Below are 26,531 nucleotides of genomic sequence, written 5' to 3'. Positions count from 1 at the left end.
ATAAACCCTTGCCTGGTCTTACTCGCTACTTCTACCTAACCTATGTAGTTGTTGCAGCCAGACTCGACTTTCACGCCCACTTATGGACAGAAGTACTTTCAGAGAGATTACCTTCTGTCAAAATAGCTATGGGTTTGCATAGAGATGAATCAGAGAAGGAAAAACTGTAAGAAGCAACAATGACAGAGAAGATGAAGTCTGACAGAGTCTTGAAGATAATACTGACGACTGTGGAAAGCTGGGCGGAACAGACGAGTATAAACTTTTAAGATTATTAGTGTCATGAACTGTGCTGTAAAACTGATTCAAGTTAGGGGATTTATAAAGCTTTAGCAAACTGCTATTATGAAACTTTGTTTTAAACTTGTAACTTCTGAAGGAAAAGAGAGGCCTTTTGTGTCTCCCCATGCCGTGTTCCTAATGGTGACACTTCAAAGGCAGCTGCCAAGTCTTTAGCAGCTTATTAGATACGGCTCTTCTTAGTTAAATCCTATTGCCTATTTGAGCCAAGTAAGAGAAAAAAAATTAAAGTACCATAGCATAAACAAATATTATTACTCACTACTGTGTACATTTCTTTATAGAAATATACTTCTATAATTTTTATTAATAGTTTACTCTTTCACGGTAACTTTCTAAAGTTACAATTTTCTAAGTATGGCAATATAGTTGCCTTATTGGTTACCTACCGTAGATCGAGACCTTGATTTTGCCATATATTTTCCATAATACGAATAATTTGAAGTGTTAGCATATCTTGCCGTAAATCTGAAATTCAAATAGTATGTATCACCACTTAATACCACAAGTACAAATTTAAGGATCATGTCATGAAAATGGAAAATAAATAGCTGTATTTACTATTTAAAAGAATCTATGCAAAAGCAATATTCTGATCCTTTAACTTCTAAACTATCTTCTAAACACACCTGTATAACAACAATAGGATAAGTGAGCAAGAATTTCAGAAACATTTTAAATCAAAATGTTTCAAGTGTTTTTCTGACATTTGAAAAATAAATTTTTCAAATTTCTTAAATTTGAACATATATTTATATCAAAATACTGAGATCAATAGACTCCATTGCTAAAATGTCATTTCCCACTGTAAACCCATCCATAAGCCATGCCATTTTCCCCCATAACCTGTTCTCCAAATAATTAGGCTCTTCTTTTATTTGGTTCTTTAGCAGACTACATTTTTTGTTTGTAACAAGGTTGTCATTTTATTTTTGTAATTATTTGTTTAATGTCCCCTTTTTACTTGTTAAGACTATGAGCTCCACAAGGGCAAGGATGTATTTATTGCCCAGCACAAAAAATATTTATGGAATGAATGAATACTCACGTAATAAAAGACTGATTTCAGAACTGATAATTAAAAGACTGATTTCAGAACTTCTAATTCTAAACCTAGTACTTACTTTCTTTTCAGTGATTAAATATGCATATTATAAATGCTAAGACATTTGTGTAATATTAGATATTTTATCAAGTGTGTAATCCTTAAATGATTTTCAATAGTCTTCATGGTACATAAACACCCTGTGTATAAAGATAGCTAAATTCACACATCATATGCTCATTAACACTCTTCCTTACCATCCCCATTTTTAAAGATGATCTCATTGTTCTGAAACAGTAACTCTGACATGATGTCTGGGTTCTCCCAATTCAACCACAGTGGCCTTTTTGCAGAGGACATAATTCGACACTCTTCAAGCCTTTAAAATAGTTAAAAAATGTTACTAGGCATCTTAGCTTTGTCATTCTTTTTATCTTCAATTTTATTTTAAAATACATAGTGTAGCTTTTTGAAGTCTATAAAGATTTAAAACTTACTCTTCAATTTTTATTTAGGAATTCATGTCTAAGGAGTATAAAGAAAAAAATTAAGCTTTGTTTTTATAATGGATATGAATTTTAATAGACACATATCATTAATTTTACAGATATTATATTTCATTTCTTATCTTATAATACCTACTGTAGCCATAGAAGGTTTTAAACTCTATCATTAAGCAGTAAAAACTCATTCTGAATAAATGTGGTTCTAAACTTAAAACCATTTTACTACTCCTATTTAGAGGGTAGGAGAATGAAAGTAAGCCTATATAATTGGAGATTCTAACAGACATTTTGACTTTTTTTGGGTGGGGGGGAGGGAACAGTTTCACTATGTCGCCCTGGGTAGAGTGCCGTGGCATCACAGCTCACAGCAACCTCTAACTCTTGGGCTTATGCGATTCTCTTGCCTCAGCCTCCCAAGTAGCTGGGACTACAGGTGCCCACCATAGCACCCGGCTTTTTTTTGTTGCAATTGTCATTGCTGTTTAGCTGGCCTGGGCTGGTTCAAACCTGCCAGTCTCAGTGCATGTGGCCGGCACTGTAACCACTGTGCCACGGGCAGCGAGCCAAGCCTTTTGACTTTTCTTCAGATTTTCTCCAGAATAATTTGAAATGTTAGAAAAAGTATCAGTAAAACTCCCAAGAAAGTACTTACCTGAGATTTCCTAGTTGATGAGCAGGGTTTAGAGGAGACAAAAAGCCCTGTAGAGCATCCATGAAATCTGGTCGCCTCATTTGCTCAACTAAAAACTTCATCTGTACCTGATAAGAAAGCATAATAATGGTAAGAAACTCATTTCATAAAAACTGCTAATCTCTTTTACCCATTGAAACTTCAGTATTGTGTAGTGAAGTCTTTGAATCCATATCCTAGACTGGCTGTGTTCTAATTAGAAGGGTTTCTACAAAACAGGGCAGCATAACTCAGAGAGACAGGCAGGAGCTGGCAGGACAGTGAACTGTGAACTGTAAACGCTGTGTGTTGACATGCGGCTCTTGAGCAGGGTTGGTGGCCTATGGCCTGCAGGTCAGCTGCCAGTTTCTGTAAATCAAATTGCATTAGAATACAACTATGCCTGTCCATTATATATACTGGCTGCCGTCACACTAGAAGAGTAGAGACCAAATGGCCTGCAAAGTCTAAACATTTACTATCAGCAAAGAAAAAATTTGCTGATTCGTGTTCCAGAGGAAAAACTGAGGCAGCCACGCTATCTTAGCTTAATAACCTTACTGTTGGCCTTTTCTGAAAACATCACAGTCACACTTTCTGTTGCGTAGAACATACCTAGTGAGGCTAGAATAAACTATTGGGAAAAGGACTTGTTAAAAACACGTGCTATGTGGAATTTCACACTATACTTAGGATCTAGTACGTAGCTGCAAAGATATATCCCTTTCTTATCAGTTCAAACCAGAGCCTAGATTGCTAGCATGCAGTATCTGGCATTTTATTTTAGGAAAACTTCATCCACTGAAAACATAAAATGTAGGGGGGAAAGAAAGAGGTTAGGAGCTAGGAATTTATAATAAATTAATTTTCCTGCCAGAATTTCAGTAATAGTTTTTTTTTTTTTTCCTTCTTACTATATATAAATGAATAGCTAGAAAATCTAGTCACCTTTGACTAGGTAGCTCTCGTTCATATACGGCATTTCTTTTTATATCACTGACAACCCTAATGTTAGCACAGTGCTTCATACACTTTATTGCAATTGTTATGATAAAACACAAAACTACTGAAACTGCTTTTGTTTCTACGACTGTAATTTTAGTTCCCTATCAGAATCTCACAGAAGCCAATAATTATCTGAGCAATGAATTTTATGTTCTTAATTAATCCATTGTATCACAGCCGATTTGTGATCTGAAAACTTGAGCTTAGAAGACATGCCTGCACAGATGGTCCCTGACTTACTTTTCACTTCCGATTTTTCATCTTTACCATGATATGAAAGTTGATAGGCGTTCAGTAGAATTTTCCTCTTTTCCTGGGCTAGTGCTATGGGACATGCTATTCTCTTGTGATAACAGGGTGCTGCTCCCAGCCAGCCGTGTGGTCACAAGGCGTATAACTCACACTCTACAGTATACGTGCTGTCCGCAGCTGTTGTTGGATGTTGTATTTTTACATCCCCAAAAGTCTACAAATGGCCATTTTAGACTTTAGATATTTTCCATTTATGAGTGTTTATTAGAATGTAGCCTATTCCTATCGGAACATTGTATATTTAGAAATGTATCTAACATCTATTTACTTTCTTCTTAGCTCAGTTTCAGTGTAAGTGTAATAAATTTTGTTTTTTCAAGGCAGTCTAGTCTTCTCTCGCCTGTCAATTCCAACATCTGAAAGAACACAGTTATTTCTAATACCCTCTACTTGAACTTACATACTACAACTTCAACAAAATCAGCTCAGTCATACACTGTATAATATTTAGATCAATACAGTAACGTTTAAGTTTTTTTTCCCCTTCGAGTAATATTGATGAAGATACTGGCAAAAATCATTCAGTATTGCTGATTTATGTTCTTTGTCATTTGAGAACCCACTTATCACCTGGGACCTTTTTTCCCTTTTCACTAGAGATGAGAAACAATCACACTTTTTACTGTAGGATGAGGTGAATGTAGATGTGGTTGATTGAATTGAATGAAGGATAAGGAGTAGGAAAAGGTCACAAAAAACCCTTTACATTGTATTTTATCTTCCTTAGTTACACCAATCTAGACTGCAGATGACTAAAGTATGTGATATATTTACTGCCTGACTTTAAGTTGATTTTAAACTTAGATATGTTAAAACTAATTTCTTTTCCACTCATTTTCATGGCCACTGCTAAGAGGAAATAAATGACAAAACAGGGGAAAAATCATTTTAAACATTTAAAGCTATATAAAAGAGAAAGGATGGGAAAGTAAAGGTATCCAACTAACATCTGTTGGATACCTTCCATGTTCTAAGAACTGTGATAGGTGCTTTGCATGTAATATTATTCTCACAACAACCCTATGAAGAAGGTATTATTCCCATTTTACAGATGAGAAAAGTGAGTTTTAAGAGCCTAAATTAAGTGTCTAACTTTACACAGCTAAGAGGCAGTGGAAAAAGGACCTAAATCCTAATGTTCTTGAGTTCAAGGACCATGACCTGTATGTACACGGGCTTCTAAACAATCTCGCCCTACTGCCATGCACACACTAAGGAGTTTCACAAACAGGAGTCACATACCTTTTGTGTCTCATCCTTCTTTTCCTGTTTGAGAATGTCAGTTAAGTTAATGAGCTTTTCCATTGCCTCCACTTGCCTATTGAGGTGCTTCAAATACATCCCACATGCACGGCAGTAGGACTCCAACAGCAGACCAAACCTCTGACTGACCGTTTTGTTGTGCATCTCAGATCTAAAATAATAGCGCAAGATTAAAAAAAAAAATACACATATGGTCTTAAATAAGTACACATATAATCTTTATCAAGAAAATTTAAAAACCCATTTTGTAAATTGTTAAGTACTATAATCATACTGCCAATAAAATAATTCAAACCTATCTTTTTTTTTTTTTTTGAGGCACAGTCTCACTTTGTCATTCCTGGTAGAGTGCCGTAGTGTCACAGCTCACAGCAACTTCAGACTCAAGTGATTCTCTTGCCTCAGCATCCCGAGTAGCTGGGATTACAGGTGCCTGACACAATGCCTGGCTATTTTTAGAGTTGGGGGTCTCTCTCTAGCTCAGGCTGGTCTCAAACTCATGAGCTCAGGCAATCCGCCTGCTTCAGCCTCCCAGAGTGCTACGATTACAGGTGTGAGACACCATGCCTGGCCCAAACCTATCATTTAGAAGCAAAACAATCATGAATTTCAGGTAGTTGCTGAACATGTAAACTTAAAAAATAACAAACCAGTTTTTAGTTTTAACTATTTTTCATCAAGGAATCTCAAGATAAGATATAAAAACATGAAAAAAGGAAAATTGGGCACAAAATAAAATGAATAGGAAGGGAGCAGAAAGCTCAGTGAGTACTATTTGACTCTTCTGGAACATATTATCTACACTTTTCTATACCTTTTCCAAATTTAATTTATTTTCAACCTAGCCTCTAGGTTCAATTATATATTTTAACATTAAAGAAATCGTATTAGACACAAATCTATTTCAAATTTATAAAAAGATATATAGCTTACAACCTCTAACTTTGAGTACTAGATATATCACATTTTTCAAAATATTTTTTACTCTGAATTAGCTTTTTTCATACTAAGAACCATGGGATTTTGACATCATTGTTCTGAATTTCAAGGTTAGTTTTTTCCCATATTTTGGGATATTTTCATCCACATATGTAATGAAACCTAAAATAATACCAATCTGGATATAGCAAATTTTACTTCACTGAAAGTAGAATAAAAATCTTTAAAATATTTTAGTTCTCATTCATATATAAAATTCAGTTTTGAATTTTGTTGCTTATTTAATTTCAAAAAGAAAAAGGAGACGCTTATCCCTGGTACAAAGTATTTTCAGTATGGAAAACTCTTCCAACTAAATAAAACAAAAGTACGTAAGTAATACACATTTATACATCTATTAAGAAAGCAAATGATATATGAAAAATTTAATGGGGAAATAATGACTTACTTTAAATGCCAAAAGAAAAAGTGCCCAATCCTTTGATTAGTCAATGCTTTCTTGAGTAAAAATCTCACAAGCAGATTATCTAAATATTGTTCATATTTTAGGACCTAGGTGATTAAAAAGACAAACAAAAACCCAAATAAATCAGGGTCAGTTTCTGCATGGCTAAAGAAAATTTTTCAGAAAGAAAATAAATACTACTGGTAAAAAAATAAAAAAAAAAGATTTTTTAAACAACAGCATAAAACTAGTTAATGCAGAATGTTTTAGAAGTTGCATAGATTTAGAATTAATCATTATTTTGATTAAAAATCATTTACTATTTATATTATTTTACCTGTACTAGCTGAATTAAGTACTGAGAAAGTTTATCATCTGTTAAATACTTTTCCAAGCATCGCACAGCAAACCCTCGAACCATAGGATCTGGGTAATTACAGTCCAGAAGCTCCATAGCCTGTTCAGGTTTGATTGGAGGCCAATCTTTTACCAAGCAATACATCTGTGTATGAGAAAGACAATAAATTATATTTAAAAAGTAAAGAAAGCTGTGATGAACTCTTTAAAACATTGTTAGTTTAGATAAAAGATACCCTTAAAATACTCTTAAAATAAATTAAAAGTTGTAATTCACTTATCAGCGGAAATGATGTGAATGGTACTTAATCCCACTATATTACCATTACTATGAATTCAAAACATAGTATATTTCATCTCTTATATTTATGTAGACTTTCTGAGAGAAAACAGTTTGAGACATACCAATTCTGTGCAATAGTTACTCAGTAATCCCAAACATGCATTTACCTGGGCTACTTCGTCTCTAGAATTCCATTTAACGGACAGAAGCAATTTGGGCAGAATTTCAGGGATAGTTACACAATAGTGTCTGTGTGGAAAAGATAAAACAAAATAAAAAAACTTTCTTATGTGTTACTCAAAGGCTTAGATGTCTAATTTTTCAATTATGCAATCTTTAAGAATTTCCAAACTACTTACCATTACTAGCCATTTTTAAAATCAAATGTGTTTAACCCCATAGTTGTGTATGTGCGTTCATATATACAGTTATAACAGCAAAGACGACAAAAGGAAAATCCACAGGGAGGGCAAATACTTAAGTTCAATTGATAACTAAGAAAAATTACAAACAGATGTTACAGTTCATATTTTTCACCTACTTATGCAACATGAACCACAGAGTCACATGTATTGTGGTCACTGGATAAAATTTACATTTTAATGGACTTTCTATAGGAATGTACAATGACTAATTTGTTTTCACATCCCAGTGTCACTTTTGAATAGCAGGATAATTTCTTCTTAAGTAAAAAATAAGGCATTATGCTATTACTTTGAGGAAGTGTAAGAAAAAAGTAAAATGGAAAATTATAATATCTACTAAATCACAAAAAAAATGGCCTAAAACTATGGGGTTTTTAATGAGTTTTACTTTTAAAAATCCTAAGAAAAGTCATATCAGAAATTTAAAATAAAAAAGCCTTCAATGAGCAAAATAAGTACCAATGCAGCATAATTTTCTAGAAATATAGATTTATATCTATAGTTTTACAAAAGGCAATATTTATAATTTAAAAATCATATAAATTGTGCCTTCTTTGATTGGCAAAATATATAGCAAGATCAGCCAAAGTCAGTTCTTTTGCCTGCAATATAAGAAAAAATAAACCAGAAAATTGCCATCTTAACGCTTACCTGTGGCTCCACAGAAAGTCTTTCTCTTGCTCAGTAATTTCAGATAGAGGATCTCGTGTACAGATTGCCCGGAGCTGTTCTTTGTCATTTTCTCTTAATTCATTGTCTCTAGCTAGTCTGTTACTCTGTAAAATAAATATCTCATGTAGTTTTCTTTGCTTTATTCTCCCCACACCCACCCCAGATTCATGAGTCGTCCACCAAAAAAGTTAATTGTTAGTAAACTTTACATTGTTTATTAATTGTTCTAAAATTTATTCTCACTGCATGATTTTATTTTCAGGGATAAGAAAGAAGCAACGTCAGACACACCGTATGTGGAAGAAATCCAATACTTTACTTTTTTACTATTATCACCATCCACAGTTAGAATAACTGCCAAAGCTAGGTAGGGAGAAGACCAGTTGGATACTATAGGATAGTAGTGAACAACTTACTTAATTCTCTTCCTGATAAGATCCTATCTCAGTATACTATTATATAATTTGTTAATGTTTCTGATATAAGAGAAAAAGAAACAGTGAAATAATAAAAGCCAGGTGTGCTAGCACACACCTGTAGTCCCAGCTGAGGCAGGAGGGTTGCTTGAGCCCAGGAGTTTGAAGCCAGCCTGGGCAACATAGTGTGACTGCCCTCACTAAACAAATAAATAGATAACAACTTTTAAAAAAGTAAACACTTCCATGTCCCTTGTGGTAACACATCCTTATAATAACTGCTAAAGCTTTCAAATTTAAAAAGTAACAATTAAGGGAAAAAGGGGAAGAAACACTCCCATTGAAACACTGTATATTGAATGTTAGGAAACTAAAAAGAAAATAATATAACTTTGTATAGTTCTAAATAATATATTTATTCCCTTTAGATATAAATATACTAACTGTACAATGAATAATTATAAATGCATATTAATGTATTATGTAAAAAAGTACACCTTTAGAATGGATTACGCATATCCCTAATAGCTAAAAATGAACATAGACATCGAAGATACTTGGTTTTTATACATTTACAGATTGTTTGTTTATTCAAGAGTATGAAGAAATATTACTGGCATATACTTGTTCAAGAGGTATTTATTAAATACGTACTGTGTGCTTTGTCCTTCTTACTATTGAGGTTACAAAACGCTAAAAGACCCCCCTACTAATAAAGCCTCCATTTCAGTGTGATCAAATAAACAAATAAAAAAAATGTTAAACAGTTGCTGTAAGTACCCCGGATGATATAACAGAGAGTTATATCCTATTTTAGACTGAGTATTTGGAAATCGTCTTTCAGAACATAATGTTTAATTTGTGTGATTCAAATGTTGAGAAGGAATTACAACAAGATCAGGGAAAGACTACTGCAAGTGCCCTCAGGAAAAAAATGAGTTTGGTGGGACAGAAAGAAAAACAGTAAGCCTAAGGCACAGTAGAAGAAGGAGAAGAGAAACAGAAGGTCAAGTTTAAAGCACATAAAATTTGAAGGTTTGCATCAATTGGAAATGTTTGCAAATCATTATGGGATCTTAGTTTTTCTGTACTGTAAATATTTTATTATTTCATCATCCTTGGAATTATTTTATAAGTATTCATTAATTATTTTCAGCTATGCTAAAAAAGACCAAATTAATGTGAAGGATAGTGTAGCCTAGGATGATGATGCAGTAGTGAAATAAATCATCACTGTAACATCTAAAAGATAGAGTAGGTTTTATTCTATTATAAAAGTAAGCAATTTTTCTTTTTTCTTTGGAGAAAAGAAAATTCTCTTAAGAATACAGTCATGAAATATCAAACCTTACAAAGTGTTAAAACTGCTCAAAACAGAAACTCATATATTTACAATTATATATGCAGGAAAGATATTATTCAATTTACAAAAAGAACTGGTAAACTTCTTCCTGAGATTGCAGCTGTAAATTAATAAAGTTCCTAAGTACAGTATTCCAGGCTGCCACGTGGTGCTGCTATTACTGCTACTGGGACAGGCATATTTCAGGGCTTCTTGGCTCAATATTCATTAGCTATTCCATCTATAACCTACAACCAGGCCAAGGGAAAAGTGGTAAATTTGGAAACTGGGAGAAAGAGATACTAATGAATCAAAATATCTTCTCGTGGCACTGATACCTTTTCACTTGAAAAATTAGGGCGAGTTAATCCTTGAACACAGTCTCATTGTGGTTCTAAAGTTTTTGCCAAGGTTAGACAACTAGATCAGTATTTCAAATCCACTTTCTACACATTCTTTTCCTGGGAACCTGGACTAACATGGTGAAGACCTGCTACTTCCTCTGCTTCCAAGCTCAACTAACATCACATTTATATAGGCATTTCTTATTTCTATCGTGCTTTGCTTTAATGGAGATTTTACAAATTGAGGGTCTGTGGGAACCCTGGGTAGAGTGACTCCACTGGAACAATCTTCCCAACAGTGACAGTGCTCACTTACTTAGTCATGTTTTGGTAATTCCCATAGTATTTCAATGTTTTTTAATTGTTCTTGTATCTGTTATGGTGATCTTTAATGTTACTATTATAATTGTTTTGAAGTGCTGTGAACCACACCCATGTACGACAGAGAACTTAATAAATGATGTGTGTTCTGACTGCTCCACCAACGGCTGTTCTCCACCTCTCCCCCTGCTCTTGAGCCTCCTTTATCCCTAAGACACAAACATATTGAAATTAGGCCAGTAATAAGCCTATGATGGCCTCTAAGTGTTCAAGAGAAAGGAAAAGTTGTACTTGTAATGAAAAGCTAGAAATGATTAAGCTTAGTGAAGAAGACATGCTGGAAGCCAAAATAGCTGCAAAGCTAGCCCTCTTATGCAAACAGTTATCCAAGTAGTGAGTGCAAAGGAAAAATTCTTGAAGGAAATTAAAAGTGCTACTCCAATAAATACACAAATAATAAGAAAGCAAATCAACCTTACTGCTTATACAGAGAGTTTTTTAAATGGTCTGGGTAGAAGATCAAATTAACCACAACAATACCTTAAGCCAAAATCTAATCCAGAGCAAGGCCCTAAATCTGTTCAATTTTATGAAGGCTGAGAGAAGGAAAGCTAAGAAGCGCGAAGCTACAGAAGTTGGTTCATGAAGTTTTTTTTTATTTTGTTTTGTTTTTTCTGAGACAGAGTATCACTCTGTAGCCCTTGGTAGAGTGTCATGGCATCACAGCTCACAGCAACCTCAAACTCCTGGGCCAGTGTGATTATCCTGCCTCACTCTCCCTAGCAGCCAGGACCACAGGTGCTCACCACAACACCTGGCTATTTTCAGAGTCAGGGCCTCGCTCCTGCTCAGGCTGGTCTCAAACTTGTCAGCTCAAGCGATCCACTGGTCTCAACTTCCCAGAGTGCCAGGATTACAGGAGCCCAGCCCAGTTCATGAGGTTTAAGGAAAGCAGCTGCTTTCGTAACATAAAAGTGCAAGGTGAAGCAGCAAGTGCTGATGTAGAAGCTGCAGCAAGTTACCTGAAAGATCATTTGGTGGTGACTACACTAAGCAATAGATTTTTTCATGTTTTTTTTTTTTTTAAGAGACAGGGTCTTGTTCTGTCACCTAGGTTGGAGTACAGTGGCATGACCATAGCTCAGTGAAGCATTAAACCCCTGGGCTCAAGCTATCTTCCCTCCTTAGTCTCCTGAGTAGCTAAGACTACAGGTGAGTACCACTACCCTGGCTAACTTAAAAATTATTTTTGTAGAGATAGAGTAACAGATTTTTGATGTAGATAACAGCCTTCTATTGGAAGAAGATGGCATCTCAGACTTCCATAGCTGGAGAAAAGAAGTCAATGCTTGGCCTAAACGCTTCAAAGAACAGGCTCCCTCTTTCATTACGGGTTAATACAGCCGGTGGCTGTAGCAGCTGGGATAGACTCAAGTTTTGAAAGAAGTACTACTGTGAGTCAAATGCTATCAAACAGTATTGTGTGCTACAGAAAAATCTTTCATGAAAGTTTGAGTCACCTGATGGGGCAGAGTCCACTGTTGTTTTATTTTAAGAAGCTGCTGCAGCCACCCCAACCTTCAGCAACTACAGACCTGATCAGCCACCAATCAACCACACTGAGTTAAGACCTGCTTCCAAAAAAAAGATCACGATATACTGAAGGCTCAGAAGAGCATTTAGCATTTTTTAGCAAAAAAGTATTTTTAAATTAAGGTATGCACCAATGCTACTGCACACTTAACAGACTATGGTGTGGTGTAAACGTAACTTTACATGCACTGGGAAGCCAAAAAGTTTGTGTGACTCTTTATTGCAGTGGTCTGGACCCAAACCTGAAATATCTCAGAGGTATGCCAGTACTTCAGTCTCTCTCTACCTATTACTATGTCAGAGGTCTTTTCTGCATTCAAATGTTCACCAAACCTGTCCTCTCAATCCTGTTATTTATTCTTAGAACACCATTGCTTTTTCCTTTATGGCACTTATCATAATTTTTATAGTTGACCCTGGAACAATACAAGTGTTAGGGGTATCAACTCCTCACAGATGAAGATCAACGTTTAACTTGTGACTCCCCCAAAACTTAGTTACTAGCACTCAGTTAACACTTATTTTCTATGTTACATGTATTAAATACTATATTTTTACAATAGAGTAAGCCAGAGCAAAGAAAATGTTAAGAAAATCATAAAGAAAATAAATTTATAGTAGTATATTTATTGATCCTGTATCTGTTATGTGTTTTTGAGATGAATCATCTGTGTGAAAAGTGTGTAGACTCAATCTATGGCATTGATCTTGTAATATCATGACTTTCTCTGCTTCTTGAGAGCATTTCCAGCATCACTAGTTGCACTTCATGTGGGTTCCATGGTGTTATTCAAGGTTTACATATTGCACTAAACATGACACGGTGGGGGTGGGGGAAGGGGAGAGCAGGGAGAGAGAGGAGGAGGGAGGGGTGGGGAAAAGGAAGAGCAGAGAGAGGGAGGGGGGTGGGGTCTTGGTGTGTGCCACACCTTTTGGGGGCAAGACACAATTGTAAGAAGGACTTTACCTAATAATGCAATGGTTCCTTGTACCCTCAATGAATCCTCAACAATAAACAAACAAACAAAAATACATAAGAACTGTGAGATCACTTTTCACTGCAATATACAATTTACCGAAGGCGAACTGTTCATAAGAAGATAACTAGCATCCCACAGCATTTTAAGCAGATACTTGCAACACTTGAGCTCACCGCAATAGCTATAGAAGGTGGCTATGAAATTATTACAGTTGTATAGTATTTACTACAGATAATTTTATGCAGTTGTGGTTTAATACTGCATCATTACATAGGTTTACATTTTTCTCAACCGCAAATGGTGCCATGCAGTTTATAAGTGTTTGCATGTGTAAGTTTTGATAAATTTGAAGTTTTTATAATGGTTTTATATATACAGTAGAACCTCTATAGTTAACCACCTCACTACACTGACGGACTTCTTTTTTTTTTCTCCTCATTTTGTTGCCCTTGGTAGAGTGCCATAGCATCACAGCTCACAGCAACCTCCGGCTCTTGGGCTTAGGCGATTCTCTTGCCTCAGCCTCCGGAGTAGCTGGGACTATAGGCGCCCGCCACAATGCCCGCTATTTTTTGTTGCAGTTTGGCCGTGGCCGGGTTTGAACATGCTACCCTTGGTATATTGGGCCAGTGCCCTACTCCCTGAGCCACAGGCGCTGCCCACTGACTGCCTTCTTAACAACCTAAATTTCGTAGACTGGAAAAGCACCACAAACCTATCAGTACAACAGGCCTAGCTCTTTATGGTGACCACCTCCATATACTGACCAGTTTGTTATCATCATTTGAGTGGTCAACTTTACAGAGGTTCTTATGTGTTACATGATAGTAATGATAAATAAGAGTTGTTACATATATTTTATTCGTTCATGATATACCTAAGTTTTCCTTAATTTTTTTTTATATCTTCAGAATACACAGTTTGTGATTTTTTTTCAAATTGTCGCAAATCCCCAAGAATTTTTCCAATACATTTATTGAAAAAAATGTGTGTTTAAGTGGACCTATGCATTTCAAATTTGTGTTGTTCAAGGGTCAACTGTAATCTTACATTTCTACTTTTATCTGTTTAATGTCTATTTTCTCCATCAGACATATATACTCAGTGGAAGTCTGTCACGACTTTATTACCAGAGTCTATACCTGTACTTTATATACAGTCAGCATTCGATAAATATCTGTTAAATGAAGGCAGGTGAAAGCTCTGAAGAAGCACAGATACAGTAAAAATATTAGCATATTGAGAATTTTATTTCATTACACTATTATCCTAGAGCTCAAAATATCTATGGCAGTTTAAATAAAATACATTGAACCCTTTTCATACAAAGAGTATGTACCCAAATCCACAGACTATGACTAGTAGTTAATAAACTGAGTGATTTGTCTTACCAGTCCTGCATGGGAATAACTAAATCCTGCTTCTCGGGACACGGACCAGTTCGCGTGCTCTTCAATTACTGACATATCTGGAAACTTAACCACACTGCTGAACCAGTCAAACTCCAACTCTAAGCATGGTGTTTCCTAAGACATGGAAGAAAAGTTATTTTACTACATGTATGTGTGTTGCTTGACTGTCATAAAAAAAGAAAAAATATATAATTTATGATAACAAAAATTTACCTTATTTGGATTTGATCCAGTAACACCAATTGGGTTCAGCAAATCTTCTAATCCATGAGGTACTGGCCAAAGATTCAAAGCCATTTTTCCAGATACCAAAGTGTCTGTATAATCAAACAAGTTTATATTTCCCCAGGCCAATGGACAATGTTCCTTAAAAAACAAAGGAAAATATTCATTCCCATATGGATTTAATTATAAAATACATATCAAAACACCTCTCTTCCCCAGAAAGGAGATGTCTCACTCTGGGGAAGAGAGGGGTCTTTATTTTTTTTAGAGATGGGTCTCACTCTGTTGCCCAAGCTGGAGTTCAGGGGCATGATCATAGCTCACTGCAACCTTGAATTACGGGGCTCAAATGATCCTCTTGCCCTAGCCTTCCGAGTAGCTGGTACTACAGGTATAGGCCACTATGCCTAGCTAATTTTTCAAGATTTTTATGTAGAGGTGGGGTCTGTTTACGTTGCCCAGACTGGTCTCAAACTCCTGGCCTTAAGCAATCCTGCTGCTTCTTCCTCCCAAAGTGCTGGGATCATAGTTGCAAACCACTATCCTGGCCGGCAAACAGGTTAATTTGACAATTGTCTCTATATCAATAGGAATGTGAGAGCTACAAAAAAAGAAATTGATTTTTCAAAATTTAAGCACTTTTGGGCGGCGCCTGTGGCTCAGTAAGTAGGGCGCGGGCCCCATATACTGAGGGTGGCGGATTCAAACCCAGCCCCGGCCAAACTGCAACAAAAAAATAGCCAGGCATTGTGGTGGGCGCCTGTAGTCCCAGCTGCTCGGGAGGCTGAGGCAAGAGAATCACGTAACACCAAGAGAATCACGTAACACCAAGAGCTGGAGGTTGCTGTGAGCCATGAGATGCCACGGCACTCTACCGAGGGCAGTGAAGTGAGACTCTGTCTCTATAAAAAAAAAAAAAAAAAAAAAGAAATTTAAGCACTTTCTCTCCTTTTTCTCATTTGGAATTATATGTATTTTCTTTAATTATTAATTAGAAATGTGAACCAAAGCAAGCATGACATTATTGTATGCAGTCACTATTATATAGTAACTTTGCATGTTTAAAAAATTTTATCAATTGGAAAGCAAAACATACTTATGAAAAATAAATTCCTGAAGCTCTCTCAAGGTATTCTTCTGTAATATATTTATTAAAAATTTTAAGATAGCTTTGATCTATTAGTGTTTTCTTAAATAAAGAAAAAATTATGTCCATTTAGTGAAAGAATTCAATCAGCAGTACAATTAGCATGAGTTTTGGAGATAAACATAACGGATCCTTCTGAAATATTTTACCTCTTTAGCACCCTTGCGGCCTTTAACAGAACAAATGGAAAGGCAGAGTCGAGCAGCACGAGGAAGATCAGGAATGTATATATCATAATTCAGCCATTCACTCCATCTGTGAAAAAGTTTAAAGAAAAAAATAATTTACCACATAAAAAGGTTTTTGTTCATAGTATATAAAGGAATCTCATAAATCATCAAGAAAAAGATAAGCTAACTGAGAACCAGGCAAGAGACTGAACAGAATGGGCACTTTATAAGATCATATCCAAATGACCAATAAATGTGAAAAAGTAGTCGTTATTATTTGTAATACAGAAAATGCAAATAAAAATCTCATGGAGGTATCACCATACATGAGAATGGCTAAAACTGTAAAGACTAGTGATGCCAAGGCGGTGGTAAAGTTATGTTGTAGCAGGAAATTTCATACACTGAGAGTAGGGCTACAATTTGTTATAACCAATTTGGAAAGCATCATCTACTGAAAGTAAACTTATATATATCCTATGACGCAGGTCCATTTACAAGAAGAAACTCATAGAAATGTTTGTGCATCTGTTATCAGCAGAATTATTTGCAATACTTCAAATCTCAAACAATAAAATGTTCCACAGTAACATAGATATATTGTGGTACATTCATATAATGGAATATTACATAGCAAGTTATTTACAAAATAGATGAAATCTTGTAAGTATAGTATTCAGTAAAGAACTGACACAAAAGAATACCCACTCTTTCAAATAAAATTCAAAAACACGCAAAATTAGTCAGGATAATAGTTACATTCTTTCTGGAAGAGAAGTTTAACCATTCAGAGTGGACAAGAGAGGGTCTATTTCTGGACCAGTGTAGTGGTTACCATGGGCATTTACTTTGTGACAATTCACTTAACTATACACTTAGAATTTGTATTCTTTTATGCATGTATACTATGTGCTTCACTAAAAAGCAAAATATAATTTTACTTATAAAATGTCAAAAAGAATGGCTTGGCACTCCTAACTCAGTGGTTAGGGCGCCGGCCACATACACCAGGGCTGGGGGGTTCAAACCCAGCCCAGGCTTGCTATAAAAAACAACAACGAAAACTACAATAAAAAAATACCCAGGCATTGTGGCGGGTGCCTGTAGTCCCAGCTACTTGGGAGGTTGAGGCAAGAGAATCACTTAAGCCCAAGAGTTTGAGGCTGCTGTCAGCTGTGACACAATGGCACTCTACCAGGGGCAACACAGTGAGACTCTGTCTCAAAAAAAAAAAAAAAATGTCAAAAAGAAAGGGAAACCAAAGAAAATGAAATTTCGTATTATGATTATAATTATAGTAGAACCCCATAGTTGACCACCTCCCTATATTGACCATCTCCTTAAGTTGACCTGATTTTCATAGACTGAACACGCACCACACGTACGTATCAGTACAGTAGGCCTAGTTTCTTATGTTGACCACCTCCACGTGTTGATCCCTTGGGTGGTCAACTTACAGAGGTTCTACTGTATATTTAATTATTTTTATATGTAATATAGCTTTATTCAGAATAGCTTGTGAATTTAAATAAATCAATAGGTAAATAAAATGAAGGCTATATAAAGTATCTGAAGTTTAGAACAATTAAGTGGTAATAAAACTTATCATTCATAGTAAGGAAAGATAAAAAGTTGTCATAAAAAGTTTTAGGATATGGGGAGGAGACAAGATGGCTGACTGAAGCCAGCTTTCTACAGAGGCTCCCGTCCAGAAGGAGAGTTAAAGGACAAAAACTTAGCAAGTAACCTGGTGGATTTGAGCTGCACTAAGAGAGAAGGTTGAAGAATGCACATCAACCCTGCTGTGGCGAACTGCGACCACAAGGATACAAACAAAAGGTACAAAATCCATCACCAAGCGGACGGGAGTCCCCTCCCCCATGAGAACGGCTTGGAGTGGCCCACAAACAATCGGGCAGAGTTCAAAGGTCCTCCCACTACACTCCACGAGAGAGACCCTCTAAAAACTGGATCTACCTCCCCTACTAAGGTGCCACGGCGTCCTCCTGCCAGGCATAAAACTGTATATAGTCTCTACCTGGAATTCTGAGCTCCCAGTGCTCCCCTCCACTCACACTGAGGTCTGGAGGCCAGTCCCCCAGGAGTTCAGAGTCTTGGGTGATTTCTCGAGGGGTGTGGACGGTGCCTGGATTGCAGCTGGTTGGCGCCGGCTCCGGGGCATGGGAGTGAGGAGGACAGTTGGCTGAGAGGGGACCGCACCGGAGCGGCGGTTCCCTGAGGCACAGTGAGACAGCCGTCTTTTGGAGACAATACGGCCAGGCATAAAACTGTGTAAAACTGTGTGTGTTCTCTGCCCGCAACCCTGGGCTCCCAGCACTCCCCTCTGCTCTCGCTCCAAGGTCTGGAGGCCTGTTCCCCAGGAGTCCAGATTCTTGGGTGGTTTCTGGGGGGGGATGGGAGGGGTGGACAGTGCCTGGGCTGCAGCCGGTGGGTGCTAGCTCTGGAGCACTGGAGCGAGGAGAGGACAGTTGGCTGAGAGAGAGCTGCACTGGAGCAGTGGTTCCCTGAGGCACAGTGTGGCAGCCGTCTTTTGGTGACAATACAGGCAGGCATAAAACTGTGTGGAACTGTGTGTGTTCTCTGCCTGCAACCCTGGGCTCCCAGCGCTCCCCTCTGCTCTTGCTCTGAGATCTGGAAGCCTGTCCCCCAGGAGACCAGACTATTGGGCGATTGCTTGAGGGGCATGGACAGTGCAGGGGCTGTAGCCGGTCAGTGCAGACTCTGGGGCACGGGAGCAGAGAGAGGACAGTTGGCTGGCAGGGAGCTGCACCGGAGCAGCGGTTCCCTGAGGCATAAAACAACAGCCCTCTTTTGGTAGCAATATGGCTCACTACTGAATATTCTGAAGCCACACCCCCTGTCTCCCTGGGCAACCAGAGACTGTGAGTATAGGATTTGCCTGAGGCAACACCAACTTACAAACCGGGGAAACTCCCAGGGCGGGGCTGACCCACAGGTCCACTTTACTGAGCCTTATATGCACCTGACCCTCAGGGGAGCATCAGCCTATAGACAATACAAGAGCAAAGACAAGTCTTTTGGAACTCAATTCAGCTTCTCTTCTGCAGGAGAACCGCAAAGTTGTTGCGTTCTGTTCTGTCAGTAACATTAATCAGGGGCGAGACTGGACCTGAGTGAAAAGCCCCCAACCTTCATCAAGCGCCCGAGGTTGTCAGGCCTCACCTCCTCCTGCTAGAGAGAGGCAGAGCGCAGCAGCCTGGCAGACTTCCTTGTGATTCAAGCAGGTGCAAACTCCTGGAGTATCGGTTCACTATAGGAAACTGGGTCAGCCAACTGCAGGGCTATCAGTGACTGGGTGTGACAGTGGTGCAAGGTGGGGAAGGAAGCATCAACCTTCCCAGACTGATCTATTGGCTGGGTGCCTCCTCCTGACTCCATGCAGCACTGGAACAAGCCACACCAGAGTAGTCCCCAGACCCCTGTGATCCAGTTCCCAGAGACCTCTTAAACTGTCTCACCTGAGACAGGTGCAGATTGAGACAATTAATTTGGACCTTTTGAACTGAACTAATTGCCTAAGGACAAATCAGGTGGTGCCCTGGGTGCACGGTGGTACGAAGGTTTCATTTTCCTTTTCCAATTGTTTGCCTATGGGGGGTGGGGTGACTTAATGCTGATATTTCTCCACAGCTGAGACTTCAATCCAGAGTATCTGTTTCACTAGGGTGGAACAGAAACCAGCTGAAAACAAGACAGAACCACTTAGCCCCAACACACCAGACACGGCCCGAGTTTCTCAGGCCATAACACTGTACAGGCCCTCGACAAAGCCCCAGGGAAAAAATCAAAGGGAGTAAAACAACCATGGGGCAGAATCAGCGGAAAAACTATGGTAACATGAATAACCAGAATAGATCAACCCCCCCAAGGAAAGATATGGCAGATGTAATTGAAGATCCCATTCATAAACAAATGGCTGAGATGTCAGAAATCGAATTCAGAATTTGGATTGCAGACAAGATTAATAAAGTGGAATTAGGAATTCGAGGAGGAATTCAAAAGTTGTCTCAAGAATTTAATGAATTTAAAGACAAAACCACCGAAGACTTAGACACACTGAAGCAAGAATTTGCAACCCTCAAAGATATGAAAAATACAGTAGAATCCCTCAGCAACAGAATGGAGCAAGCAGAAGAAAGGATTTCTGACACTGAAGATAAAGGCTTTGAATGCTCCCAAACTCTCAAAGAGGAAGAGAAATGGAGAGCAAAAACGGATAGTTCTCTAAAAGAGCTCTAGGATAATTCGAAGAAGGGCAATATCCGAATCATTGGAGTTCCTGAAACAGATGAAGCGGCCTCGCTGGGTACAGAGGCCCTTCTGCATGAAATTATGACAGAAAATTTTCCAGACATGCCTAGAGATTCTGAAATTCAGATAGCAGACAGCTTCAGAACCCCAGCATGACTCAACCCCAATAAGACATCCCCCAGGCATATCATAATTAACTTCACTAAAGTTAATATGAAGGAGAAAATTCTCAAAGCTGCCAGGACAAAGAAAACCATTACCTTCAAAGGGAAGAATATTAGAATGACTGCAGATCCCTCTGCTGAAACTTTTCAAGCCAGAAGAGGATGGTCATTGACTTTTAACCCCTAAAGCAAAATAACTTTCAACCCCGGATCTTGTATCCAGCTAAACTGAGTTTCATTTATGATGGAGAAATTAAATACTTTAACGTCATTCATATGCTAAAGAAATTTGCCATTACCAAACCAGCTCTTCAGGATATTCTCAGACCTATCCTCCATAATGACCAACCCAATCCTATACCATAAAAGTAAACTCACTCAGAAAATTCGGATCAAACTCCAATTTCCACACTTGCAAAAGGATTAAAAATGTTCACTGGACTTTTGAAAAACTCAATACCCAAAATTTCACCAGACCTATCAATATTCTCCATTAATGTGAACGGCTTAAACTGTCCTCTAAAGAGGCACAGGTCAGCTGACCGGATACAAAAACTCAGGCCAGACATTTTGTGCATACATGAGTCATGTCTTAACTTAAAAGACAAATACAGACTCAGGGTGAAAGGTTGGTCATCATACTTCAGGCAAATGGTAATCAGAAACAAGCAGGTGTTGCAATTTTATTTGCAGATACAATAGGCTTTAAACCAACAAAAGTAAGGAAGGACAAGAATGGTCACTTCATATTTGTTAAGGGTAATACTTAATATGATGAGATTTCAATTATTAATATCTATGCACCCAACCAGAATGAACCTCAATTTATAAGAGAAACTCTAACAGATGTGAGCAACTTGATTTCCTCCAGCTCCATAATACTCGGAGACTTCAACACTCCTCTGGCAGTGTTGGTTCGAACCTCCAACACGAAGCTGAGGAAAGAAATTTTAGATTTAAACCTAACCATCCAACATTTGGATTTAGCAGACATCTACAGAACATTTCATCCCAACAAAACTGAATACACATGCTTCTCATCAGCCCACGGAACTTACTCCAAAATCGATCACATCTTAGGTCACAAGTCTAACCTCAGTAAATTTAAAGGAATAGAAATTATTCCATGCATCTTCTCGGACCATCATGGAATAAAACTTGAGCTGAGTAACAACAGGAATCGGCATACTCATACAAAAATATGGAAGTTAAATAACCTTATGCTGAATGACAGTTGCGTCAGAGATGAGATTAAGAAAGAAATCGCCAATTTTTTGGAACAAAACAACAATGAAGACACGAACTATTAGAACCTCTGGGACACCGCAAAGGCTGTCCTAAGAGGGAAATTTATAGCACTGCAACCCTTCCTCAAGAGAACGGAAAGAGAGGAAGTTAACAACTTAATGGGACATCTCAAGCAACTGGAAAAGGAAGAACATTCCAACCCCAAACCCAGTAGAAGAAAAGAAATAACCAAAATTAGAGCAGAATTAAATGAAATTGAAAACAAAAGGATTATACAACAGATTAATAAAGCAAAAAGTTGGTTTTTTGAAAAGGCCAATAAAATAGATAAACCTTTCGCCAACCTAATCAGGAAAAAAGAGTAAAATCTCTAATCTCATCAATCAGAAATGACAAAGACGAAATAACAACAGACTCCTCAGAAATTCAAAAAATCCTTAAGGAATATTACAAGAAACTTTATTCTCAGAAATATGAAAATCTAAAGGAAACTGACCGATACTTGGAAGCACGTCACCTTCCAAGACTTACCCAGAATCAAGTGGAAATGTTGAACAGGCCCATATCAAGTTCGGAAATAGCATCAACCATACAAAATCTCCCCCAAAAGAAAAGCCCGGGACCAGATGGCTTCCTATCAGAATTCTAGCAAACCTTTAAAGAGGAATTAGTACCTATATTACTCAACCTGTTCCAAAAGGTAGAAAAAGAAGGAAGACTACCCAACACGTTCTATGAAGCAAACATCACCCTGATTCCCAAATCAGGAAAACACCCAACAAGAAAAGAAAATTATAGACCAATATCACTAATGGATATAGATGCAAAAATATTCAACAAGATCCTAACAAACAGAATCCAGCAACACATCAAACAAATTATATATCACGATAAAGTCGGTTTCATCCCATGGTCTCAAGGCTGGTTCAATATATGTAAATGTATAAATGTAATTCAGCAGATAAACAAATTAAAAAACAAAGACCATATGATTCTCTCAATCAATGCAGAAAAAGCTTTTGATAATATCCAGCATCCCTTCATGATCAGAACACTTAAGAAAATTGGTCTAGAAGGGACATTTCTTAAACTGATAGACACCATCTAGAGCAAACCCACAGCCAGTATCATATTGAATGGAGTTAAATTGGAATCATTTCCACTGAGATCAGGAACCAGACAAGTCTGCCCATTTTCTCCATTGCTTTTTAACATTGCAATGGAAGTTTCAGTCACCGCCATTAGGGAAGAAAAGGCGATCAAGGGTATCCATATAGGGTCAGAAGAGATCAAACTTTCGTTCTTCGCAAATGATATGATTGTATATCTGGAAAACACTAGGGACTCTACTACAAAACTCTTACAAGTGATCAAGGAATACAGCAGCGTCTCAGGTTACAAAATCAATATTCATAAATCGGTAGCCTTTATATATATGAACAATAGTCAAGTAGAAAAAACAGTTAAGGACTCTATCCCATTCACAGTAGTGCTAAAGAAGATGAAATATTTGGGAATTTATCTAACAAGATGTGAAAGATCTCTATAAATAGAACTATGAAACTCTAAGAAAAGAAATAGCTGAAAATGTTAACAAATGGAAAAACACAACATGCTCATGGCTGGGAAGAATCAACATTGTTAAAATGTGCATACTACCCAAAGCAATATATAATTTCAACGCAATCCCTATTAAAGCTTCACTGTCATACTTTAAAGATCTTGAAAAAACAATACTTCATTTTCTATGGAATCAGAAAAAACCTTGAATAGCCAAGACATTACTCAGAAATAAAAACAAAGCAGGAGTAATTACGCTACCGGACCTCAGACTATACTACAAATCGATAGTGATCAAAACAGCATGGTATTGGCACAAAAACAGAGATGTAGATGTCTGGAACAGAATAGAGAACCAAGAGATGAATCCAGCTACTTACCGTTATTTGATCTTTGACAAGCCAATTAAAAACATTCAGTGGGGAAAAGATTCCCTATTTAACAAATGGTGCTGGGTGAACTGGCTGGCAACCTGCAGAAGACTGAAACTGGACCCACACCTTTCACCATTACCTAAGATAGACTCTCACTGGATGAAAGATTTAAACTTAAGACATGAAACTATAAAAATACTAGAGGAGAGTGCAGGCAAAACACTTGAAGAAATAGGTCTGGGTGAGTATTTTATGAGGAGGATCCCCCAGGCAATTGAAGCAGCTTCAAAAATACACTACTGGGACTTGATCAAACTAAAAAGCTTCTGCACAGCCAAGAATACAGTAAGTAAAGCAAGCAAACAGCCCTCGGAATGGGAGAAGATATTTGCAGGTTGTGTCTCCGACAAAAGTCTGATAACCAGAATCCACAGAGAACTGAAACACAGTAGCAAGAAAAGAACAAGGGATCCCATCGCAGGCTGGGCAAGGGACTTGAAGAGAAACTTCTCTGAAGACAGGCGTGTGGCCTTCAGACATATGAAAACATGCTCATCATCTTTAATCATCAGCGAAATGCAAATCAAAACTACTTTGAAATATCATCTAAGTCCAGTGAGACTAGCCTATATCACAAAATCCCACGACCAGAGATGTTGGTGCGGATGTGGAGAAAAGGGAACACTTTTGCACTGCTGGTGGGAATGCAAATTAATACATTCCTTTTGGAAAGAGATATAGAGAACACTTAGAGATCTAAAAATAGATCTGCCAGCTTTGCGCACTGGCAGTATCGTAGCCAATGAGGTTTATCCAAGGCGCGATTATTGCTAATTAAAAATAGATCTGCCATTCAATCCTGTAATCCCTCTACTGGGCATATACCCAGAAGACCAAAAAGCACATCATAACAAAGATATTTGTACCAGAATGTTTATTGCAGCCCTATTCATAATTGCTAAGTCATGGAAAAAGCCCAAGTGCCCATCGATCCACGAATGGATTAATAAATTGTGGTATATGTATACCATGGAATACTATGCAGCCTTAAAGAAAGATGGAGACTTTACCTCTTTCATGTTTACATGGATGGAGCTGGAACATATTCTTCTTAGTAAAGTATCTCAAGAATGGAAGAAAAAGTACCCAATGTACTCAGCCCTACTATGAAACTAATTTAGGGTTTTCACATGAAAGCTATAACCCAGTTATAACCTAGGAATAGGGGGAAGGCGGAAAGGGAGGGGAGGGAGAGGGGAGGTGGGTAGACGGAGGGAAGCGGATTGGTGGGATTATACCCACGGTGCATCTTACAAGGGTATACGTGAAACTTGGTAAATCTATGAAGCTAGTGAATGATGCCCCATGATCTTATCAATGTACACAGCTATGATTTAATAAAAAAAAAAAGTTTTAGGATAAAAAATTATTCCAAGTTTTATGACAATTTCCTTCAATTTAATGCATGCTACCTGTGAAATTATGTCTACACTTGGTGGACATATTTGTGAATAGATATATACAATGAAGTTTTGTGTTGTGGGATTATTAGAATTTGATTTAATTTTCTTTCAGAACAATATGGGCATACAAACATTTTGGTTACATAAATCATTTTTGTAGAATGTGAATCAAATTTATAAGAGTGCTCATCACTCAGACAGGGTGCATTGTACCCATTAGGTATGAATTGACCCACCTCCTCCTCCCCTGTCCAACCTGCTTGATTTCCCAGCAGTGTAATTTACACATGTGGACTTAAGTGTTGAATAGTTTTATGTTTTTTTAAAAAACAGTGTAACAATAGTTAGATTTTTTTTTTAAATGTGATCATTTATAGAAATAAATGGGAATTTTGCAAGAAAATTAAAGGTAAAACAAAGAAATGTTGCTGCTGGGTGTTGCTACTATTATTTTAGAGATGGAGTCTTGTGATCTTGTCCAGCTTGGGGTACAGTGGCTATTCATAGGTTGCCATCCTGGGACACTACAGCCCCAAACACCCAGGCTCAAGCAATCTTCTTGCTTCACCCTCCCGAGTAGCTGGCACTATAGGAAGCACCACCACACCTGGCAATAGTATTATTATAGAAATACAGGGAGAAGAAATCCTGTGGGATTTGGTTAAGTGTACAGTAATTTAAGAAAAACCAAAGATAGACATCTATTTAAATGTACCTAAGACTTACTACTTCTGTATCTTTAGAAACTGCTCATAAATAAGAAGTGTTCTACACACTAACAGAGAGACGCCCTATGAATCTAGTTCAGCACTGTGCTATCAGACAGAATAAATCATATTTCCTCTCAAGTCTACCCATCCTCCAACACACAGACTTATACCCTTAAAATTAAGTATTTTTAGGAAGTGGTTTTATAAGGTATGGTATACAGTTCAAATTGATTCTGATTTGGGGAGATAACTGGTAATATTCATGAAGAAATCATAAAGTATCTAATTCAGTGTTTCTCAACCTTCCTAATGCTGTGGCCTTTTCATACAGTTCCTGTGGGTCATGACTCACAGGTTGAGAACCGCTGATCTAATTTATCTAACATATGGAAAGCACAAATTAGAAACAATGTCAGTAAGAATTAAAAAAAAATCTACTTTTTTTACCTTTCTAATAACTTCATATTCATGTATCTCTGATTTTTTTGTTTTTATATATAAAGTTGAAAAAATTGTTTGAATCTTTTATCATAAAGATTTTACCTTT

General features: G+C 37.4%; 1 protein-coding gene and 1 pseudogene across 1 annotated transcript in view; one reads left to right on the top strand and one right to left on the bottom strand.

Annotated features, from left to right (window-relative positions):
• Window positions 1–26,531, bottom strand: part of PIK3CA (phosphatidylinositol-4,5-bisphosphate 3-kinase catalytic subunit alpha) — a 98,339-nt gene that overhangs the window by 6,628 nt on the left and 65,180 nt on the right. Inside the window, exons 7-17 of the mRNA XM_053572854.1 lie at window positions 16,152–16,257; window positions 14,844–14,996; window positions 14,610–14,744; window positions 8,202–8,326; window positions 7,293–7,374; window positions 6,823–6,987; window positions 6,489–6,592; window positions 5,081–5,252; window positions 2,504–2,610; window positions 1,603–1,724; window positions 690–768 (exon numbers count right to left, since the gene is read on the bottom strand). Coding sequence (XP_053428829.1) covers window positions 690–768; window positions 1,603–1,724; window positions 2,504–2,610; window positions 5,081–5,252; window positions 6,489–6,592; window positions 6,823–6,987; window positions 7,293–7,374; window positions 8,202–8,326; window positions 14,610–14,744; window positions 14,844–14,996; window positions 16,152–16,257 — 1,350 coding nt within the window. The remainder of the gene's footprint in view (window positions 1–689; window positions 769–1,602; window positions 1,725–2,503; window positions 2,611–5,080; window positions 5,253–6,488; window positions 6,593–6,822; window positions 6,988–7,292; window positions 7,375–8,201; window positions 8,327–14,609; window positions 14,745–14,843; window positions 14,997–16,151; window positions 16,258–26,531) is intronic.
• Window positions 24,585–24,689, top strand: LOC128573264 (uncharacterized; annotated as a pseudogene).

Source organism: Nycticebus coucang, chromosome 20 (assembly GCF_027406575.1).
Source record: "Nycticebus coucang isolate mNycCou1 chromosome 20, mNycCou1.pri, whole genome shotgun sequence".
NCBI classification, from domain to species: domain Eukaryota; kingdom Metazoa; phylum Chordata; class Mammalia; order Primates; family Lorisidae; genus Nycticebus; species Nycticebus coucang.
Note: the sequence above shows the minus strand (reverse complement) of the source record. Positions and strands in the feature narration are given on the sequence as shown.